The 16,843-nt window shown below is 54.7% G+C and overlaps 9 protein-coding genes across 9 annotated transcripts; 5 read left to right on the plus strand and 4 right to left on the minus strand.

The window, feature by feature from the left end:
• Positions 1-14: 14 nt before the first annotated feature.
• Positions 15-1,997, minus strand: QBC33DRAFT_582302 (MFS transporter; the record flags this gene model as incomplete). Its single annotated transcript, XM_060431334.1, has 4 exons — positions 15-706; positions 805-1,298; positions 1,379-1,754; positions 1,973-1,997. 4 exons carry the CDS (start codon positions 1,995-1,997, stop codon positions 15-17), a joined length of 1,587 nt encoding a protein of 528 aa, XP_060288307.1.
• A 509-nt stretch (positions 1,998-2,506) lies between these two features.
• On the plus strand, positions 2,507-3,573 carry QBC33DRAFT_582304 (Alpha/Beta hydrolase protein; the record flags this gene model as incomplete). The annotated part of the gene is made up of 2 exons (XM_060431335.1): positions 2,507-2,798; positions 2,878-3,573. The coding sequence occupies 2 exons, from the start codon at positions 2,507-2,509 to the stop codon at positions 3,561-3,563; spliced, it is 978 nt and encodes a 325-aa protein (XP_060288308.1). The 3' UTR covers positions 3,564-3,573.
• A 714-nt stretch (positions 3,574-4,287) lies between these two features.
• Positions 4,288-6,480, plus strand: QBC33DRAFT_463095 (uncharacterized protein). The gene is made up of 4 exons (XM_060425115.1): positions 4,288-4,624; positions 4,716-5,499; positions 5,573-6,265; positions 6,325-6,480. The coding sequence occupies exons 1-4, from the start codon at positions 4,318-4,320 to the stop codon at positions 6,419-6,421; spliced, it is 1,881 nt and encodes a 626-aa protein (XP_060288309.1). The 5' UTR covers positions 4,288-4,317; the 3' UTR covers positions 6,422-6,480.
• Positions 6,481-6,846: 366 nt separating this feature from the next.
• Positions 6,847-7,914, plus strand: QBC33DRAFT_564600 (uncharacterized protein; the record flags this gene model as incomplete). The annotated part of the gene is made up of 3 exons (XM_060430399.1): positions 6,847-7,137; positions 7,206-7,265; positions 7,324-7,914. The coding sequence occupies 3 exons, from the start codon at positions 6,847-6,849 to the stop codon at positions 7,546-7,548; spliced, it is 576 nt and encodes a 191-aa protein (XP_060288310.1). The 3' UTR covers positions 7,549-7,914.
• A 152-nt stretch (positions 7,915-8,066) lies between these two features.
• Positions 8,067-8,326, minus strand: QBC33DRAFT_553560 (uncharacterized protein; the record flags this gene model as incomplete). Its single annotated transcript, XM_060429425.1, has 2 exons — positions 8,067-8,180; positions 8,246-8,326. 2 exons carry the CDS (start codon positions 8,324-8,326, stop codon positions 8,067-8,069), a joined length of 195 nt encoding a protein of 64 aa, XP_060288311.1.
• Positions 8,327-8,798: 472 nt separating this feature from the next.
• Positions 8,799-10,602, minus strand: QBC33DRAFT_482875 (Alpha/Beta hydrolase protein; the record flags this gene model as incomplete). Its single annotated transcript, XM_060425369.1, has 2 exons — positions 9,983-10,602; positions 8,799-9,919 (listed from the first exon to the last, which is right to left on the minus strand). Exons 1-2 carry the CDS (start codon positions 10,452-10,454, stop codon positions 8,799-8,801), a joined length of 1,593 nt encoding a protein of 530 aa, XP_060288312.1. The 5' UTR covers positions 10,455-10,602.
• A 948-nt stretch (positions 10,603-11,550) lies between these two features.
• QBC33DRAFT_553562 (amidase signature domain-containing protein) lies at positions 11,551-11,736 on the plus strand (the record flags this gene model as incomplete). The annotated part of the gene is made up of 1 exon (XM_060429426.1): positions 11,551-11,736. The coding sequence occupies one exon, from the start codon at positions 11,551-11,553 to the stop codon at positions 11,734-11,736; it is 186 nt and encodes a 61-aa protein (XP_060288313.1).
• A 285-nt stretch (positions 11,737-12,021) lies between these two features.
• QBC33DRAFT_564604 (cytochrome P450) lies at positions 12,022-14,004 on the minus strand (the record flags this gene model as incomplete). The annotated part of the gene is made up of 6 exons (XM_060430400.1): positions 12,022-12,440; positions 12,536-12,797; positions 12,920-13,158; positions 13,228-13,351; positions 13,410-13,764; positions 13,842-14,004. 6 exons carry the CDS (start codon positions 14,002-14,004, stop codon positions 12,069-12,071), a joined length of 1,515 nt encoding a protein of 504 aa, XP_060288314.1. The 3' UTR covers positions 12,022-12,068.
• Positions 14,005-14,572: 568 nt separating this feature from the next.
• QBC33DRAFT_582329 (FAD/NAD(P)-binding domain-containing protein) lies at positions 14,573-16,119 on the plus strand (the record flags this gene model as incomplete). Its single annotated transcript, XM_060431336.1, has 3 exons — positions 14,573-14,827; positions 14,895-15,603; positions 15,702-16,119. 3 exons carry the CDS (start codon positions 14,573-14,575, stop codon positions 16,043-16,045), a joined length of 1,308 nt encoding a protein of 435 aa, XP_060288315.1. The 3' UTR covers positions 16,046-16,119.
• Positions 16,120-16,843: the final 724 nt, after the last annotated feature.

Below are 16,843 nucleotides of genomic sequence, written 5' to 3' on the forward strand. Positions count from 1 at the left end.
AAATCCTCTCACATTCAAGCAGCGTTCTCAACAACCTCGGTACTCGCCACACGATCCGACGAGCCGCTATGCCCCTTCTGGTCATCACCAGTAGCCTCTAGTGCGTCAACCGGGATACCGCCCAGGTCGAGCTCATGCTGGTACACGGCGACCATTTCGGCGTCGCCAAAGATGCCCGCGATCTCCTCTAGCGGCTTGTGCAGCGTATCCTTAAAGAACAGGAGGACGATCACCGAGGCGAGGGCCGGGAGGCAGATGAAGAAGAGGTAGTAGCGCCAGCCGATAGTCTCGAACGCCGTCGGCGCAGCCTCCAGCCACGTCAGGTTGGTCAACGACATGGTGGCCATGGCGATGGCAAAGCCCTGCGAGCGCACGTGCGATGGCCAGATCTCGGCCACGTAGAAGAAGCTGGACCCGTCGAGGAATAGCGAGTATGTCGTCTGGAAGAGGAAGATCATGGCCGTACAAGCGATCAGCCCCGCGCGCTCGCTGCTGTTTAGGTAGAACTTCTGTAGTGCCGTCTCCGCCGACATGACGCATGCCGTAACAAAGAAGCCGCCGGCGATGAGGTGCGGCCGCTTGACACGGTCGACGAAGGCCATGGCGAGAATGTTGAATACGAGGCCGGTCAGCTGGAAGCCGCATTGGAAGTGGAGAATTTGCACCGTGTTGAAACCCAGCGAGCGCCAGATTATGGAGCCGTAGTCTAGGGACAGGGGGGTTAGTTCAGGGGGCCTCTCATCAACAAGTGGTGGCCATAGCTGCGCCTGTCTGCGAGGAGGGGGGTCCGGGGGGAGGACTTACTGAGGATAACTAAGACGCCGGAGCTCATCAGGCTGAATTCGAGGAACATGGTTATGAGAGCCCGTTTCCGCATGGACGGCCGGGTAAAGATTTCCCAGTAGGATGTTGCAAAAGTCCTGTCAAGCTCAATCTGCTTCTGCATCTGGTAGAACTCCCTCTTGACAAATTCGCCTGTTGGGTCACTCGGATCGTAGTGCATGCGGTAGATGATGGCGCGGCCCTCCTCGACGCGGCCCTTGGAAAGCAGATATCGTGGAGACTCTGGCATCCAGTAGAGACCACAGAGTATGACGGTCGGCAGGACCATCTGAAGCGCTATCGGGCCCCTCCACTGGTTGCTGCCCTTCACAAAGTAGAATCCCAGGCCGACGTAGCAGGCTATGGCATATCCGAGCATCATGAACACGGCGTGGATGTCGGTCAATATGCCTCGCACCTTGGGCTGGGCCAGCTCGGCGATCCATAGAGGAACACTGGCCATGATGACGAAGCAGCTAGGCAGGGCGGCTCAGCTATGGGCACATGGAAAGACGCGGCTGCGTGGAGCTACAAGGGATGGAATGGCTTGACTTACCCGAAGCCGCTGAAGAAACGGAAGACGATGAACATTGCAGGGTTGACGGAGGCCGTGAGCAGGGCCCCGGAGAACAGGAGTAACATATTCGCAAGAGCAACCGAGGCCTTTCTGCCGTACTTGTTGCTAACCCATCCCGCACACATGCTGCCACAGGCGCCGCCGGCATAGAAAAGTCCGTTCATGGCGCCAATCAGCCCGCTGGCGTTAGGCGCGGTGTCCAGCTTCATGTGCTTGACGAAGGAGGGCTGGGTCAGCGTCGTGGCGATGATGGACGCGGCATACCCGTAGGCTGCCGAGCTCAGCGTGATGAAGCAGATTATGACGATACTGCGCGTGTTGACATGCTGCTTCTTCTCAAAGCCCGGCGGCAACGCTGTGCCACTGCCATTCGTGCCCCCGACTGTGGTCTTCTCTGGCTGTGCCATGCTGACGAACGACCGATAACACAGCTTTGTTGATAAAGGAAAAATGGTGGCTTCGAAATTGATGGCCCAATGTCCTGGATCGTTACTTGAAGGATAGCACGTAGATAGCTATATGTGTTTTTATTATCATCGCTCTTGAGTGTCTCTCTGAAGCCATGTTGCTTACCCCGGACTCTCAGGGTTCCCCGCATATTCCACACTACCGCGCCTGTTGCCCGTCACAGCTTGGCTGCCGGACTAGTGTATGGCGGGCGGGGAGGGGATTTCTTAAAAGAGACACCTCGCGTCGTTGCAGCGGGGGAACCAGGTCAAGTGGTGGGCAAGTAGATTCCGAGGACTTGGCAAGAACTTGGAGCCGTGGCCAATGCCGACCATGAACCACGGGGATCCCTGTAATTACAGATCCTCTATCTCCTCCGCACATGATGTCGCGATCAACCACACATGGTTTCGGCTCCCCGAGGGTTCTTCCCGAGCTAGTCTCCCTGGATTCCGGGTTCGAGTGCTCGTTCAGCTGTCCGGCAGAAGGTCCCGGTAATTAACTGGATCTAAAATCACGGAAACAACCCAATTCCAGCTAATATTATACCTCCCCCCATATATTAGAACCCATGAAAGCTTCCAAGCTCGGGAGATATTGGAATAATAAGCCACTGTGGCCCCAAGTATTAGTCGATTCTGGGTTTTGAATGAGATAATCATGAACACGCTGACGATCAGAACCACCCCCGCATCTTCGGAGACCCTGGCCAAGAGGGCTGAGGCGATGCTGCAGGTGGAGGAGTTGTGCAAGGCCCAGGTCCAGTGGTACCAGACAGCCACCGTCGCGGAATACCGGAGAATGCGCGCCGAGGGCATTGGGTTCCCAAAGCCTTCACTATACGAAGGGGCTAGAACCGTGACCCTAGCCGGGAGACATGGACATGACATCCAGCTCCGAGTCATCCAGGCCCAGACCACATCAAAGGGAGTGCTTCTCCACTTCCACGCAGGTGCGTTCCCAGCTCGGGTGTTTTTCTGACTTGTCCCTCCCTACGCAATGCTAAGATGTATTGTATACGCGGTCAACAGGGGGTTTCGTCATTGGCTCGTCCAAGTCGTATGACAATTACCTTGTTCACCTCTCCAAGGTTCTAGAGTTGTCGGTCGTATCAGTCGAGTATAGACTGGCACCAGAGCACCCTTACCCAGCGGCACACAACGACGCTGTGGACGCGGCGATGTTTGCCCTGACTCCCGAGGGGGAGGCCCGACTCGGTGGGCCACTCAGAATCCTGGCTGGTGAGTCTGCCGGCGGTTACCTCGCGACGTGGGCTGCAATGGAACTTCGCCGCAGGGGCCCCGGCAGTGGTTCGTCACAGGTCGCAGCCGTGATTGCCAGCTATCCGATCTATGACCTGACGTACACTCCGTCCTGCCTCAACCACGCGAGGGAGGCAGTTCTCTCCAGCGAGGGAATGAAGAATTTCGTCGATGCAGCATTCCCAAACGTGCCTCCGGAGCAGCGGAGACATCCAGATCTCTCACTCCTATACGCGGATCTGAAGGGGTTGCCGCCGGCGCTTTTTTTGTGCGGTACCGAGGACCCATTGGTGGACGACAGCGCATTCATGGCCGCGAGATGGAGCCTTGCGGGCAATGAGGCCGAGTTGTCTCTCGTTCCGGGTGCTTGGCATGCTTTTACCTTGATCCCTTCCGGCGAGGTTACGGACGAAGGGCTAGCAGAGATAGTGTCATTCGCCAGGAAGCACCTGTGAGCTGTTAGCCTGTAAATAATTACTTGGTTAGAGTGACCAAATACGATGATGTAAACATTTGAGACACAATAAGGCTCCTTGAGCTGCCGGGTTTCTTACCGACACCATAGTTCAACTGACCAGTGACCGTGACCCTAACTAGGTAATTACTTGTAATAGGATGGGTGTGCAGGTCGTTTAGTGAATGGTCGGTATACCAGGGTCGTCCTCGAATGAATGATGAGTTTACTGACAAGTCGAGTGTACATACATCGGGCGCCGAATTCCGGTTTCCGGTTCGCGGTCCTTTGAGTGCCTTCGGTGTAATGTCCGAGTGGACATCCATTATGAATCCCCAAAGGCAGTTGTCAATCAACTTGAGGAATCGGCCCTCGTAGTCTGACATGTATTCGTGGTTCACCGAGTTTGTGTTTTCAAAAATCGGAGGTCGGAACTGGCAATGGAATTCGGAATGGAATTTCGGAATGGACCTCGGAATGGAACCTCGGAAAGGAACGGATGGGGTAAGGCGACAACACACCTCGGCCGAATGACCGGGAACCAAACCAAAACCCTAAGACACAAAGAACGGAACAGCCTAACGGTAATTAGTGGATGCCTGTGGTTGATGCACTACTGGTTTGTGGTATATACAATATTATCGCGACATATGTGCGGTGAGTAAACGGATAATTTTCCTCAAAGCTTTAGAGTGTGAGACGATTCTTCGGTGTTTTTTTTTTTTTTTTTTTTTTTTTTTGAAGAAGAAGAAGAAATGATGTCGCCAGCTGCTATTGAGGCCATCCAGCAGCTCCAGCCACTGCTGGCTGGAGATCCTGAAGAAGGAGAAGCCACGGATGCATACAAGCTCAGGGATGATCTCGCCTACTCCCTCTCCAGGCTGCCCCTAGGAACAAGGCGGCCGATCAAGATCGTGTGTGCTGGCGCAGGTTTCAGCGGTCTCGCTCTCGCGAAGGAGGTAGAAAGCGGACAGCTCCAAAATGTAACTCTAGTTGTGTACGAGAAGAACGCTTCTGTCGGCGGCACCTGGTACGAGAACCGTTATCCAGGCTGTGCATGTGGTGAGTTCCAGTTCCAAGGCATCCAACCCCCCAGAACTGCTCTTCGGCACGTTGCTAGATCCCGCCTTGACTCACAACAGCATACATACAGACATTCCGATACACAACTATCAGTTCTCCTGGGCTCCGTATCCCCACTTTCCCTCATACTACGCGGCCCGGGATGACATTCAGGGCTACATCGAAAACGTGGCGGATCAGCATCACCTAAGAGGCTATGTCAAGACTTCCTATAAGGTCTTGGGGGCCAAGTGGATCGAAGACCGGCAAAAGTGGCAGGTACGAATCGTGCAAACGGACGGCAGGGAGTTGGTCGCAAGTAACCGTCATACCCGGGAGGGTGAGAAAGGGGAACCCTTTATTGAAGAATGCGACGTCTTCATCAATGCAACAGGCTGCTTCAATGATTGGAAGTGGCCCAGCATTCCAGGCCGCGAAGCCTTTCAGGGCCAACTGCTCCATTCGGCCGTCTGGCCCAGGGACGCTCAACTCGCAGGCAAAACCGTTGCTATTATAGGCAACGGGAGCACAGGGGTCCAGATCTTGCCGGCGATCCTGGACGAGGTGAATAAAGTCTATGTCTTCATCCGGAGCAAGACGTGGGTTACGGCCGGGTTCGCCCAGAAGTTCGCCGGACCAGGCGGGTCGAACTTGGTCTTCTCGGAAGAGCAAAAGCGGAGGTGGGCTGAACATCCAGAAGAGTACCTCGCATACCGGAAGGCAGTCGAGTCCGAGTTGAATTCCCGCTTCAGGCTGTATTTGAAACACTCACAGGAACAGACGGCGGCTAGGAAGTTCTCGGTGCAGCAGATGTCGGAGAAACTCAGCGCGAAGCCGGAGATTTTGGATTATCTGCTGCCGGACTTTTCTGTTGGGTAAGCACTTACACCGGCCCATATTAGCACAAGGTGACTTTGAACGTCAGAGTACTGAATTAACCTATAATAGGTGCCGCCGTGCCACGCCTGGAAATGGGTACTTGGAGGCTCTGTGTTCCGACAAGGTCGAGATAGTTTGGGGAGAAATCAACCGATTCACGCGAGGCGGCCTCGAGTCTGCAGCCGGGGCCCATTACGAGGTCGATAGCATTATCTGTGCAACAGGCTTCAACATGAGCTTCTCTCCGAGGTTTCCCATCATTGGCCGAAATGGGGTTGACCTTCAGAAGAAATGGGACGCCAGCCCCGAATGCTACCTCTCGGTCACGGCGGCAGACATGCCCAACTACTTCATGTATCTTGGCCCCGGGAGCCCGCTGGGCCACGGCAGCGTCGTCAGTTCTCTGGAGAGGGTGACTCACTACATTTCCAAGTTTATAACCAAGATGCAGACCCAGAACTACGGCTCCGTGGTGCCAAAGCCGCACATCCCACGGGCTTACCAGAAGCATGCACTGGCCTGGCTGCAGAAGACGGCGTGGAGCAGCCACTGCGTGAGCACGTACAAGAACGGGACCGTCGACGGACCCATCATCTCTCTCCACCCGGGCTCGCGATTGCATTTCTTCGAGCTGCTTCAGAACCCGCGGTGGGAGGACTTTGAGTGGCAGAGTCTGTGTGAGGATCCTGACCTGACTTTTGCTTGGATGGCCAACGGATTTATCCTCGACGAGTGTGTCGAGAACTCCGACAAAGACTTGACGTGAGCTGCCTTCCTTTTCATAAAGACTAATTACACTTCAGCTAACGCGGGTTATATAGGTGGTTCTTGCTGCCGGTGCCGAAGGAGGGTTTTATCAAGCGATCAGCGATAAATGGGGTAAATGGAGGGAGTTCATCGGTGGTTTCAGAAGCTTGAAAAAGGCCTCAGCGTAACAAGTGGGTAGTAGTAACGGGAGTGACGCGGCTATTTGTGGCACATGCTGCTACTTAAAACAGGTAGACGCGAGTAGCAAACTTAGATTCCATTAGGCAACAGCAAGTCACATGGTTTAAAAGCTTATCCCCTCGAGTTGATACTAGCTACTTGGCCCCTTGACCTCTCCATTCCCTGCCCTGATTCACTCTCTTGGACGGTATCGACATCTCTAGACTGTCTGCCAGTACCTATCCAAGATTTTCCTTACTCAGGCGGGGCACTCGTTTATCCCAAAATTCCTCCTCCTCTTTTCATACCAGCTCGGCATTCAAATTCACCTGTCTCTGAATCATGCAAAACTCTATCGCTTCCCAGCCATCTGCCACCGCCTTGCGCGCAAGTTTGCTTACCCACTCGACTGCCCCATGGTCTTTGTCAAATTCGGCCACTCCCACGAACAGGCTGAGGGAGACATGCAGAGGCTTGCGTTTGACTGGCTGAACTTGGAACGACGGAGGACCCAGTGCAATATTTATGTCCCAGAGGTCTACAAGATATTCACCAGAGACGGTGTGACTTTCATTGTCATGGAGTTCATTGAAGGAAGCAGAGTCTGGGATTTTGCAAAATGGTTTGAAGCTCAGTATTGGGAAGACCACAAGTCCAAATACTACGACTTGATTGTCGAGGGAATTCAATTGCTCCGCCGTATGCCTGTTCCCGAGACGCAACCCCGGGACCACGCACGAGCTCTAAACGGATCATCCATCATACACTTTTCAAGGACGACGAAGCCCCGATCGAGTACCGTACCGTTGGAGAATTGCAGGACCACTTGAATAAGGTATGGATAGTTACAATGACGATTGTCGGTTGTGCCTGTACTAATAGCGCCTCCCTAGGTTGCAAAATTCGCCTACCACAACAACCCGCACCCGCCAACAGTCAATCTCGAGAAAGAACTGGTCTTTTGCTATACAGACTTTGACGACGAGAACTTCATGTTCACTACTTCTGCCCACGGCCGTCTCCGTCTTTACATTGTCGATTTCGAACTCGCCTCATTCCTGCCCATAGATTTCTTCGCTTACACCGTATTGGTTCCTACCTCCCCTGCTGGTTCATAGCCTCTTGGATAAGGGACAGGATTGGGAGCTTTCTACTGCAAGATAATATCGAGGTCATGCAGAGGATATGTTCTATTTTCCAGATTAGTTGGTGGGGGCTGGACTTAGCCAGGCAGAGAGATAAGACATGTCAGGGGGCACTAATTAGTAGTTGCGGGGTCGGTATGGCGGAGGAATCAAAGTTGTCTTGGCTGTACCGGGCATGGTCAAGGGGTGTAAGCAGTTCTACAAGGTTGCGGATGGCGATACGTGCTTCAAGCTTGCCACACGATTCGACATTACGCTTGACCAGGTCAGTGAATAGTTATGCCTTGCTCAAAGTTCTAAAGTTTATTATAGCTACGCGGCGATTCGCAATGATGACAAAACTTCGGCGTACAATCGCTGGCCGATTCCTCCATCAACCTTGTACTTTTCGCTAACCTCACCGTCGACCCAGCAGTCCTGGTCGCGGATGGCCCCTCTCCAGACCTGGATTCTGAGGGGACCGATATCCTCGGCGGGAATCCGCGACTGTCTTACAATGTCGTGCGGCACGACGCGGGAAGGGCGTCGTGCTCGAAGGCCAGCCGGCGAAGGAGGGCGCGCCTCTGGGAGGCGGGCGGGGTTGGGGACTCGTCCGACCAGTTTTGCTAGGTAGGGGGTTGGCAGTCCGTGGGGGGGGAAAGGGGTCGGGGGGGGATGCTCTGCGACTTACGATTAGGTACTGCTCAACGGGCAACGCGCCCCATACTGGGTTGGCGAGTGGGAGGTCGCTGGAAGCGAGGTTTGCAGCCATGACTGAGAGGACGAATGGATTTCGGTGCGCCGTGATGAGTGCAGACTGGGGTTTTGTGCCTTGTGGTGAGCCTGGGCTCGGTTCTTTTGCGACGCGACTAATAGATATTTGGGGTTAACTGTGAGCAGCCTGCCAAATTGATTTTGATTCTTTAGCACTATACATGGCCACGCGCAAAGCGTTAGGTAGGAGGAATCAGAATGGGTTGGTTCCATGTATGTAGCTCGGGCCGTTTGTTGCAGCGGCGTAGCACAAGTGATACCGGTGGGGTCCTAGGATGGATTCCAGGGATGGATTCTATTGGCTGTAAATAGACAGTAGGGCCCAAAGTGTGGTCCGAAGAGCTGCGAGGCAAGGTAGGTGCAGAGCCTATAGAGCTTTAGCCCATAGAGTTAAAATACCATTCCATTATTCCACAGTTATTAACAAACAAGGCAGGCATTCTTCAACTCCCTTCAGTGCCTTGTCTTTCTCAAGTTGTAGGCGTTGGCGTCCCAAGCGCACCAAGCGTGATAGTTGAGCACGGCGAATCATATTCCGATGGCTTCACAAACTCCGCCGACGGTTTGTTGTCCTTCCCAAGAAGGATCAACGTCTTTTTCTCTTGGTTAAACTCTGGCCATCCAAGCCCATGCAATCCAGACCATGGATCGTTGCTGAATGAGAACCATGCATGCTGCATCAGCTTTGTAAGCTTTTGCTGGTCCTCCGACGTAGGCAACCCGCTGACATCTGCAGAACCACCAAAAATCATATGCAAGTCAACCCCATGGTACGCGCCGCTGGTGGGATACAAGCGAGTATTATCCCAGTCTCCGAGGTAGCGGTACGCCCAAGCCGCGATGTCATGGGCACGGCGGGCACCGGCCTGGAATGAGACGGGGCATGTGAAGGACTCGAGGTGGAATGTCGCGACCTGCTCGTCGGTCGGCACAACGCCGTTGCCATAGGCAGGGATGCGGTAGTAGCCTGCCTCATTGTTGTTGTTTCCGAAGAGGATGGGCAGTTTCGCGAAGCTCCCGGCTTTAGTGAGGCTCAGATAATCGGAGAAGACAATCTCGCCGTCGGGGGTGGGATAGAATGGCGGAATAGACCGGAGAACGCTAGTGCTGGCGATAGGCTTGACGGCAGCTGCAGCCGCGCGGATGTCCTCCCAGTCTGCCTTTCGCATGCAGTCCATGACATCCTCAGCATCGGCGCAGCCAACAGACTCCGCAACCGTGTTCCAGTTCTTCTCTGGGATCTCCGGGCTGTTGACAGGGAAGCTAAAAGCATTACCGGACGGGGCGATAAGCCCGTTCACGATGGGATCTTTTGTGTATGCATATGACCAGTAGTCGACAGCCACGCCGCCTGAAGATTGGCCAGAAATGGTGATCTTGTCGGGATTGCCGCCGAAGTTGGCAACGTTGTCTCGGATCCACTCAATTGCAGCACGCTGGTCGCGCAACCCGAGATTCTGTGTCTCGCCGGGGGCACCGGGGAAACCGAAGATGTTGATACGATAGTTGACGCTGATGACAACGATGTCTTCGGCCTGGGCGAAATGTTCCCCGTTGTAGAATGGACTGTTTGTGTTGCCGATGGTGAAACCTGCTCTCGGGTCAGAACCACCCGTCATCCCACAGGTATTATTAGGCACTCTAAACTACTTACGTCCGCCATAGAAGAAGACCAACACAGGCTTGTTGGATTTGTCTGACCTCCTGGTCGCCCTAGACCAGATGTTCAGGGTTAGACAGTCCTCGCTCTGCGGAGTGCCGGCGGCGGATGCGAAATAGGATATAATCCGCTGTGCCTGGGGCGTCATGTCGGGATAATCCACCGGCTTCGACGCCGTGAGGGGGCAGTCATATCCGAAATTGGCGGCGTCGAAGGAATTTGTGTCGGTGAGCGTCTCGGGCGGGGCGAAACGCAAGTCGCCGACCGGAGGCTTTGCGTACGGAATTCCCAGGTATTCAACAACACACTCGCTATTCGGTGCCATGTGCCCAGTGATAGGACCGTTGGACGTGTCGACGGTCATGTATTTCGATGCCCGACAGGGCGTGCAGGGCGAGCCGGCAACAAGACTCGCCCAGGACGCGGCCCAGAGTCCAACCGTCACACATAGCATTGGCAAAAACATGCTGACGCCGAGGGGAGCAAGCTAAGGTCTACGCGCTGTGTGATGTTCAAAGTGTCAGGCCTTGTAATTATTTATCTCCGGAGGAGGGTAGAGTTACTCCTAGTCAACCCCCAGAAGACTTCTCCGCATTAGCCATCGGGAACTGCGGTTGCGTGCAATTTCCCCATGTAAGGTACCTGAAAAAGACGTGGGTCAGTACGGATTACATGGCTCATGACCGTTGGTGCTTCCGCATCTGCGAGTCACCGCCGGGTGTGATTGCCAATTGGACCAGGGCAAACCCACCCCAACCAACTTCTCTGACCACTCGGATCACCCGCTCTTCGTTCCAAATTACTAGGGTTCGCTTCCTCCAGACAATCCCGCATGCAAGTTAATTAATGTTCCAACAGTTTGATCCTTTAACATTGAGCCTCTTGCCTGCATATTTCTTTCCCCTTTCCCCATGGATGCTACTGTAATAGGTTTTTCTATGACCAAGTTACCCCCTCAGCAAACACAGAGATCCGCGAGATACTAAGGCCCAGCCCCGGTACCTCCAGGATCGATTAGGATAGGGCAGGCTTTCATGACATCATTGACAAGTTCCTCGCCTAGCTGCAGCCGCTGGCGTCGTCTAGCCCGGGTGTCGTCGTTGTCGCCTATCACGAGTTGCCGTTGGAATGCGGTACCTTCCTTTCGACCGGGGTTGTGCGTTTCTACCAGGCAACAACAACAGAGACGGCAATAGCGACAGCAACGGCTAGCCAAATGCCCCTGCCCTAGCAGTTAAATTCCCCTGCCCGAATCCCTAACTGCCCCTGCCCGCGGAGACAACCTCTAGAATTAACCTGCTAGTTGATAAGAACAAGGTAGATAAAGGCAATGCTGGTTCTTTCCTGCGTTAATTAATCTGCGTTCTCCTACCTGGAATACTACTTAGAAAGCTGTTACATAACAATACAAATAAGGCGGAGCATTATAGCTCCTGTCTGCGTTCATTTCCTCCTCTTCCAAAATATAACCGCCTGATTCCCGCTTCCACCGTTCCCTGTTAGCTGACCACCATCTCACAGGCTCGAAGATCTAGACGGGCCTGGATCCCCAGCAGATCCCGATGGGGCTGGCTCCTCTAAGGTGTGGGGAGTTATCCTTCAGCCAGCTCTTGGGCCGGGCTCTCAACAGCTTCAACGGCCACCCCGTAGCCGGCGGCAGCTCCGGTGGCGAAGGTGCCATCGTCGGCCTGCACGGCTCGCCCATGGGCATCGCGACCGACATCGCCGGCTCCATCCGAATACCCTGAGCTTTTAACGGGATCTATGCCATCCGGCTGTCCACCCATGCGGCTAAGCTACGAGGGCGTCACGTCCAACGTCCGCGGCGGCCGAGCCATCTAGGCAGCCATCGGGCCCATCCAGGAACCGACAAGTTGTCTCCATCAAAGGTCAAGAATTGAGAACAAGTGACGAGCCTGCCCTGATTCCTGTGACTGATAGATGTTCAAGCATTCTACCCGTTCCCATTTTCTCGCCCCGTCTCAACAGGTATAAGTATATGCCCTGTACGATTTGAAACGCATCTGGTATTGCTAGGATTGTCTCATCACCGCTCTTTTGCAATATTTACTAATATTAATCAATCGCTATGCCCCTCTTTCAGCCTCTCTTCCCTCCGCCTTACGCGGTACTTCACCCAAAGCTTGGTACCTCTTGGCTTTGCAAGTGCGCCCCTCTCAATCATCTCCATATCGTTATCTGTCATGCCCCTCGTCATCTCAAAGCCCTCAAATTCGTCAAGCAGTCGCGCCAGTGTCTTTTGCATGTGTATCCACGCCAGTCCCCTGCCGAGACATCCGCGCTGGCCGGCCGAGAAGGGGATGAAGGCCTTAGTCATTAGGTCCTTCAATTCCTTGGAGTCAGTTAACCAGCGGTCTGGGTCGAAAGTAGCTGGGCGGTCAAAGACTTTGGGGTCGCGGTGGATTGAGTAGGGCTGCGAGGAGACGATGGTCTGTATTCCCGTACAATCAGCGCCCTTGTCATATAGTTTGGAGGGAAGCTGTTCGCACTGGTCAGGTGCAGTCAAGGGAGGCTTCGACAACTTACGTGCGGCGGATATGTGACACCTTCTATGGTGAAGCCCTCGGCCGGCACGACACGAGGCATAGGCGACGGTGCTGGCGGGAAGATGCGGAGCGTCTCGCGGAGAAAGGCGTCAAAATAGCGCAGCCCAGCGAGGTCGGTGGAGGAGTAGTTTGGCGGCAAGGTGGCGAGCTCGGCGCGAAGACGCTTCTCGACCTCGGGGTGCTTGATTAGGAGGTAGAGCATGTAGGCGATTGTGATGGAAGAGGATTCCGAACCGGCGACGCTAGGGAAGGAGTCAGGGGATTCAGGGGTCAGGAGATTCAGTAGCCAGATATTTAGCATTTTAAGGGGAGTTGGGGAGAGGGAGAGGGGATTGAGGGTTAGTGTGGGTAGGGAAATACTTACACGAAACCGTGGCCGGCGATGGCGACGGTCCAGGGGGTATAGGGTTCCTTTGGCTGGCCTGTCTTGGTATCCAAGTACCCACTAAGGAGCGTACCGCTCTTATCGTCGTCGCTCGCGAGGTATGCATCCACACGTTCCTGTGCGTACTTGAAGACGCGCTGCAGACCAAAGTAGGCGTCTTTGACAGGCTTGAGTGGCAGGTAGGGGATGAACGGAATGAGCCACGAGAAGGTTACTTGCTGGTGAAGCGGAAAGCTTGTCAGTTAAATGGACCGCCGAGACGTCCAGGAATACATAACTCAACTTACCAAGCCAATGAGCATAAACGCCCTGTTGAAATCCGTCACGTACTGATGCTCCTCGCCTGTCTGTAGTTGTCCGAACGACTCGCCAAAAGCAAGATCGCCGATCGCGTCGAGGAGAAGGTATTTCCTGTAGGAACAGACAGTCAGATCACATCCGCTTTGCCAAGCTCCTTGAGTTCGCATACAGGAGATTGAACATATCCATCTCATCCCGCTTCTTCATCTCCAGTACCATCTGATCTAGCAACGGCTCGAACCTCCCCTCCATCTTCCTGAGGCTGGCCGGTGAAAACATGGGCTGCAGGTCGCGGCGCTCCTGTACTGAGCGCGCGTGGTCGGTGAAGTTGAACAGGCCTGAGTACTTGTCGCCGACTCCGGGTTGGATTGTGGCGTAAAAATCGGACTTCACAAACGAGGAGCACTTTGTGACGAAGACATGCTGGAATGTTTTGGAAGAAGCGATGGAAAGATGGTTAGGACCAATGCGGACAACCGGGCCCAGCTGCTCGTGGAGCTTCTGGATAACTATGAAGCGGTCACCTGGAGGGCGGTCAGTGGGTCAGCTGGGTCGAGACAGGAAAATAGATACAGAGAAGGGTAAGGCCATGAGAACATACACCTGGCGGTGTGAAGCACTTCCCACCATTCGGTCAGTGCAGCCCACTTGGGGCCGGGAAATGCGCGTAGTGGGGAGAGAAATAGTCTAGCAACGACGAGGTAGACAAGCTGACTGGTGAACAAAGTGACAAGCAGTACGAGCAGCTGCATTGCCAAAGCCATGACGATGAGCGTGGTGCGTGGGATGCAAGTGTTGATCGTGTCTTTTTTGGTCTACGTGCTGATGAGTGAATGAATAAGAGATGGGGTTGGGCGAGCAATTATGCAGTGCGAGCTTCGAAACTAATCCCCAGATCTCCTGTGCGCATGACAGAGAACAGACAGACACAGACAGCGTGGGGACGGGGGAGAGTTGGATGAATTCCATCCAGTGCATGAGTTATGGCCATGAAGGTTACCCGGCGCAAAACTAGGTGGAGCCGAGCCCGAAGCTGAGCCCGAAGCTGGGCGGGATGTGGAGGGCAGACACGCCGAACGCTAACAAGGACGGGTGGGGTGGGACAAGAGACCCGAGGCTACACTAGTAGTAATGCTACTGCTGCCGCGCTCTGAGCTGCCTGCCTGCCTGCCTGCTTGTCTATCTGTCCGGGTCTCCGGGTCCTTCTTCCCTTGACATCCATCCTCCCCCCTGAACTCTTTTCCCCTCCCCTCTTCCCCTCGCTATCTTTACCTTCCGTAGTCCTTCCTACCCACACTTCCTCTGCCTCACTCACAACTCTGCTACGAAGCTATGTCAAGTTGCGACACCTCGCAACCGTCGAGCAGACGGCTCAACATCATTATCTGCGGCGGGGGAATCGGCGGCTTTGCTACCGCGTCGCTGCTGCGTGAAGAGCACAATGTCACCGTGCTCGAGCAGTCGCACCTCAACCGCGAGCTCGGCGCCGCAATCACCTTCTCTATGAACGCGAGCAGGCTGATGCGCAGTAGCTTGCAGCGGGCGGGCTTCGACAAGGAGCTGGCAAAGTACGTTGAGGCCGAGAAGGTAGGAGAAATCACTTCCCGTGCATAGTGAACGACAGTAGTGGCTGATCTTTCTTCCGCAAACCCAGTTCCAAGAGCTACACTATCGTGACCTCTCGGTGCTGCTCGAATGGCCCATGGAAGTGGTCACCAAGAAGTACGGCGACCCTTGGTGGTACTTTTCGCGCGCCGACATACACCAGGAGCTTAAGCGCACCGCCCTCTCCCCTACCGGCCTCGGCACCCCCGCACACCTCGAAACAGGCGCCAAAGTGTGCACCGTCGACGCTGCCAGCGGCAAAGTCACTCTCGAGGACGGTCGCGTCTTTACAGGCGACGTCATCATCGGCGCCGACGGCATCCGTTCCACCACCGGCAAGGCAGTCTTCCCCTCCGATATCCAGACCGTTGACAGCGGCATGTCCGCCTACCGGTGCATGATCTCCTCGGCCCGGTTGCGCGCGGACCCGCTCACCGCCCCCCTGGTTGACTGCGCAAAGGTGCTCATGTTGATTGCTCCGGATAGGCGCATTGTCGTCTATCCTTGTAGCAGCTGGGAGTTTATGAATTTTGTGTGCATCTTCCCGGACGACCGGCCGCGTACCACCCAGTGGAACTCGCAGGTCGACGTCGACGAGATGGTCGCTACCTTTGCCGACTTCCACCCGGCCATTCCCAAGATGCTGGGCATGGCCACCGAAACGGGTGTGTGGAAACTGCTCGACCGCGAGCCGCTCGAGAACCTCGTGCGGGACAAGTTTGCCCTGATCGGCGACGCCGCCCACGCCATGGGGCCTCGTATGTCCTCTCCTAGTCCGCCACACACAACATCCTCCCTCTCACGTAACTCGGCACACCTGCCCACACCCGCCTGCTGACACAGCTCTTCCAAACAGACCAAGGCCAAGGCGGCTGCCAGGCCATCGAAGACGCCGAAGCGCTGCGGATTACCCTCGCCGGCTGCACAAACCCTTCGGAGGTCCCGCACCGCCTGTCCGTCTTCAACAAGCTGCGCGTCGAGCGCGTCGCCCAGGTGGTGCGGTACACGCGGGCCATGGCCCCGCGGCGAGTCGACGACGCGCGCGGCGAGAAGGTCGACCACAAGACGACACAGACGTACAGTGACTATTACTGGCGGTACCGCATGACAGACGAGGCGGTGAGCATTATGAAAGAGAACGGGTACAAGGTGGACTTGAAGAACCAGGAGACGGGAGAGCTCGTTTTCGCGGCGTCATGAAAGTAGGAGTGGTGTCTTCGCTCAGAGGTATGGACGAAGAGTACGGCACTGCTGCTGACTACATCGGCTCGTAGGGCCCGATCTTGGAGGGGACTAGTGAGGATAAGTATGCAGATGGCTTTCTAGTTGTGGTCTCGTAAGCTCAGCCTCGCATCGCAGACGCTTGGGCTCCTGGAATGAACATAAAGTGACAGCTTGAGAGCAAACGCGCAATGCCTACCCACTTCACAAGCCATAGCCCAACCATCTACCAGAGACAACCAAGGGCTCCGCCGATGAGAGTGAGAGAAAGGACTCGTTTACGACCCATTACACTATGGCTTTAGCTACTGTCTTGACTTTTTCATGACTCAACCGACAGTCAAACAACAATATTGGCCAACTCGTCTTGGAGTTATTTAGCACCTAGCATATAATTGGTCGTGGCTTTAGAGGACAGCTCGCCAGCATACAAGGCCAAGTTGGAGAAGGTGGCGTGTTGAGGAGGCTAAGGTAGGGGATGCCCGCGAAGTCGGCGGTGAACAGTCTCTTCACTGGTCGAGGGGAATAACTGTTCAACTTCGGCTTACCTTGACTACAATTCGGCAGTGACTGCCGGGTATCATCAAGGCCTATAATTAATAGTAAGTTATATAAGTATCAACATTTGCGCAAAAAAGAGCTTCCAATTTCCAGGCCAATTAAATCATCTTACGATGGTGTGGAATGCTGACGGGAACAATAACTCAGCCGGTTCGGCAATGATAGGCAGTGAGCCACTTTATCAACTGGAGCTCCCCAGCGTCATCGAGGCGGGTG

Source organism: Phialemonium atrogriseum (genome assembly GCF_030411735.1).
Source record: "Phialemonium atrogriseum strain 8032-3 unplaced genomic scaffold QBC33scaffold_1, whole genome shotgun sequence".
Classification (NCBI taxonomy): domain Eukaryota; kingdom Fungi; phylum Ascomycota; class Sordariomycetes; order Cephalothecales; family Cephalothecaceae; genus Phialemonium; species Phialemonium atrogriseum.

Excerpts from the sequence above, each read along its gene's own strand:
- QBC33DRAFT_463095 (XM_060425115.1), top strand. The coding sequence starts at position 4,318 with ATGATGTCGCCAGCTGCTATTGAGGCCATCCAGCAGCTCCAGCCACTG. Across the intron at positions 5,500-5,572 it reads CTGCCGGACTTTTCTGTTGG|GTGCCGCCGTGCCACGCCTG; the intron begins GTAAGCACTTAC and ends AACCTATAATAG. Across the intron at positions 6,266-6,324 it reads AACTCCGACAAAGACTTGAC|GTGGTTCTTGCTGCCGGTGC; the intron begins GTGAGCTGCCTT and ends CGGGTTATATAG.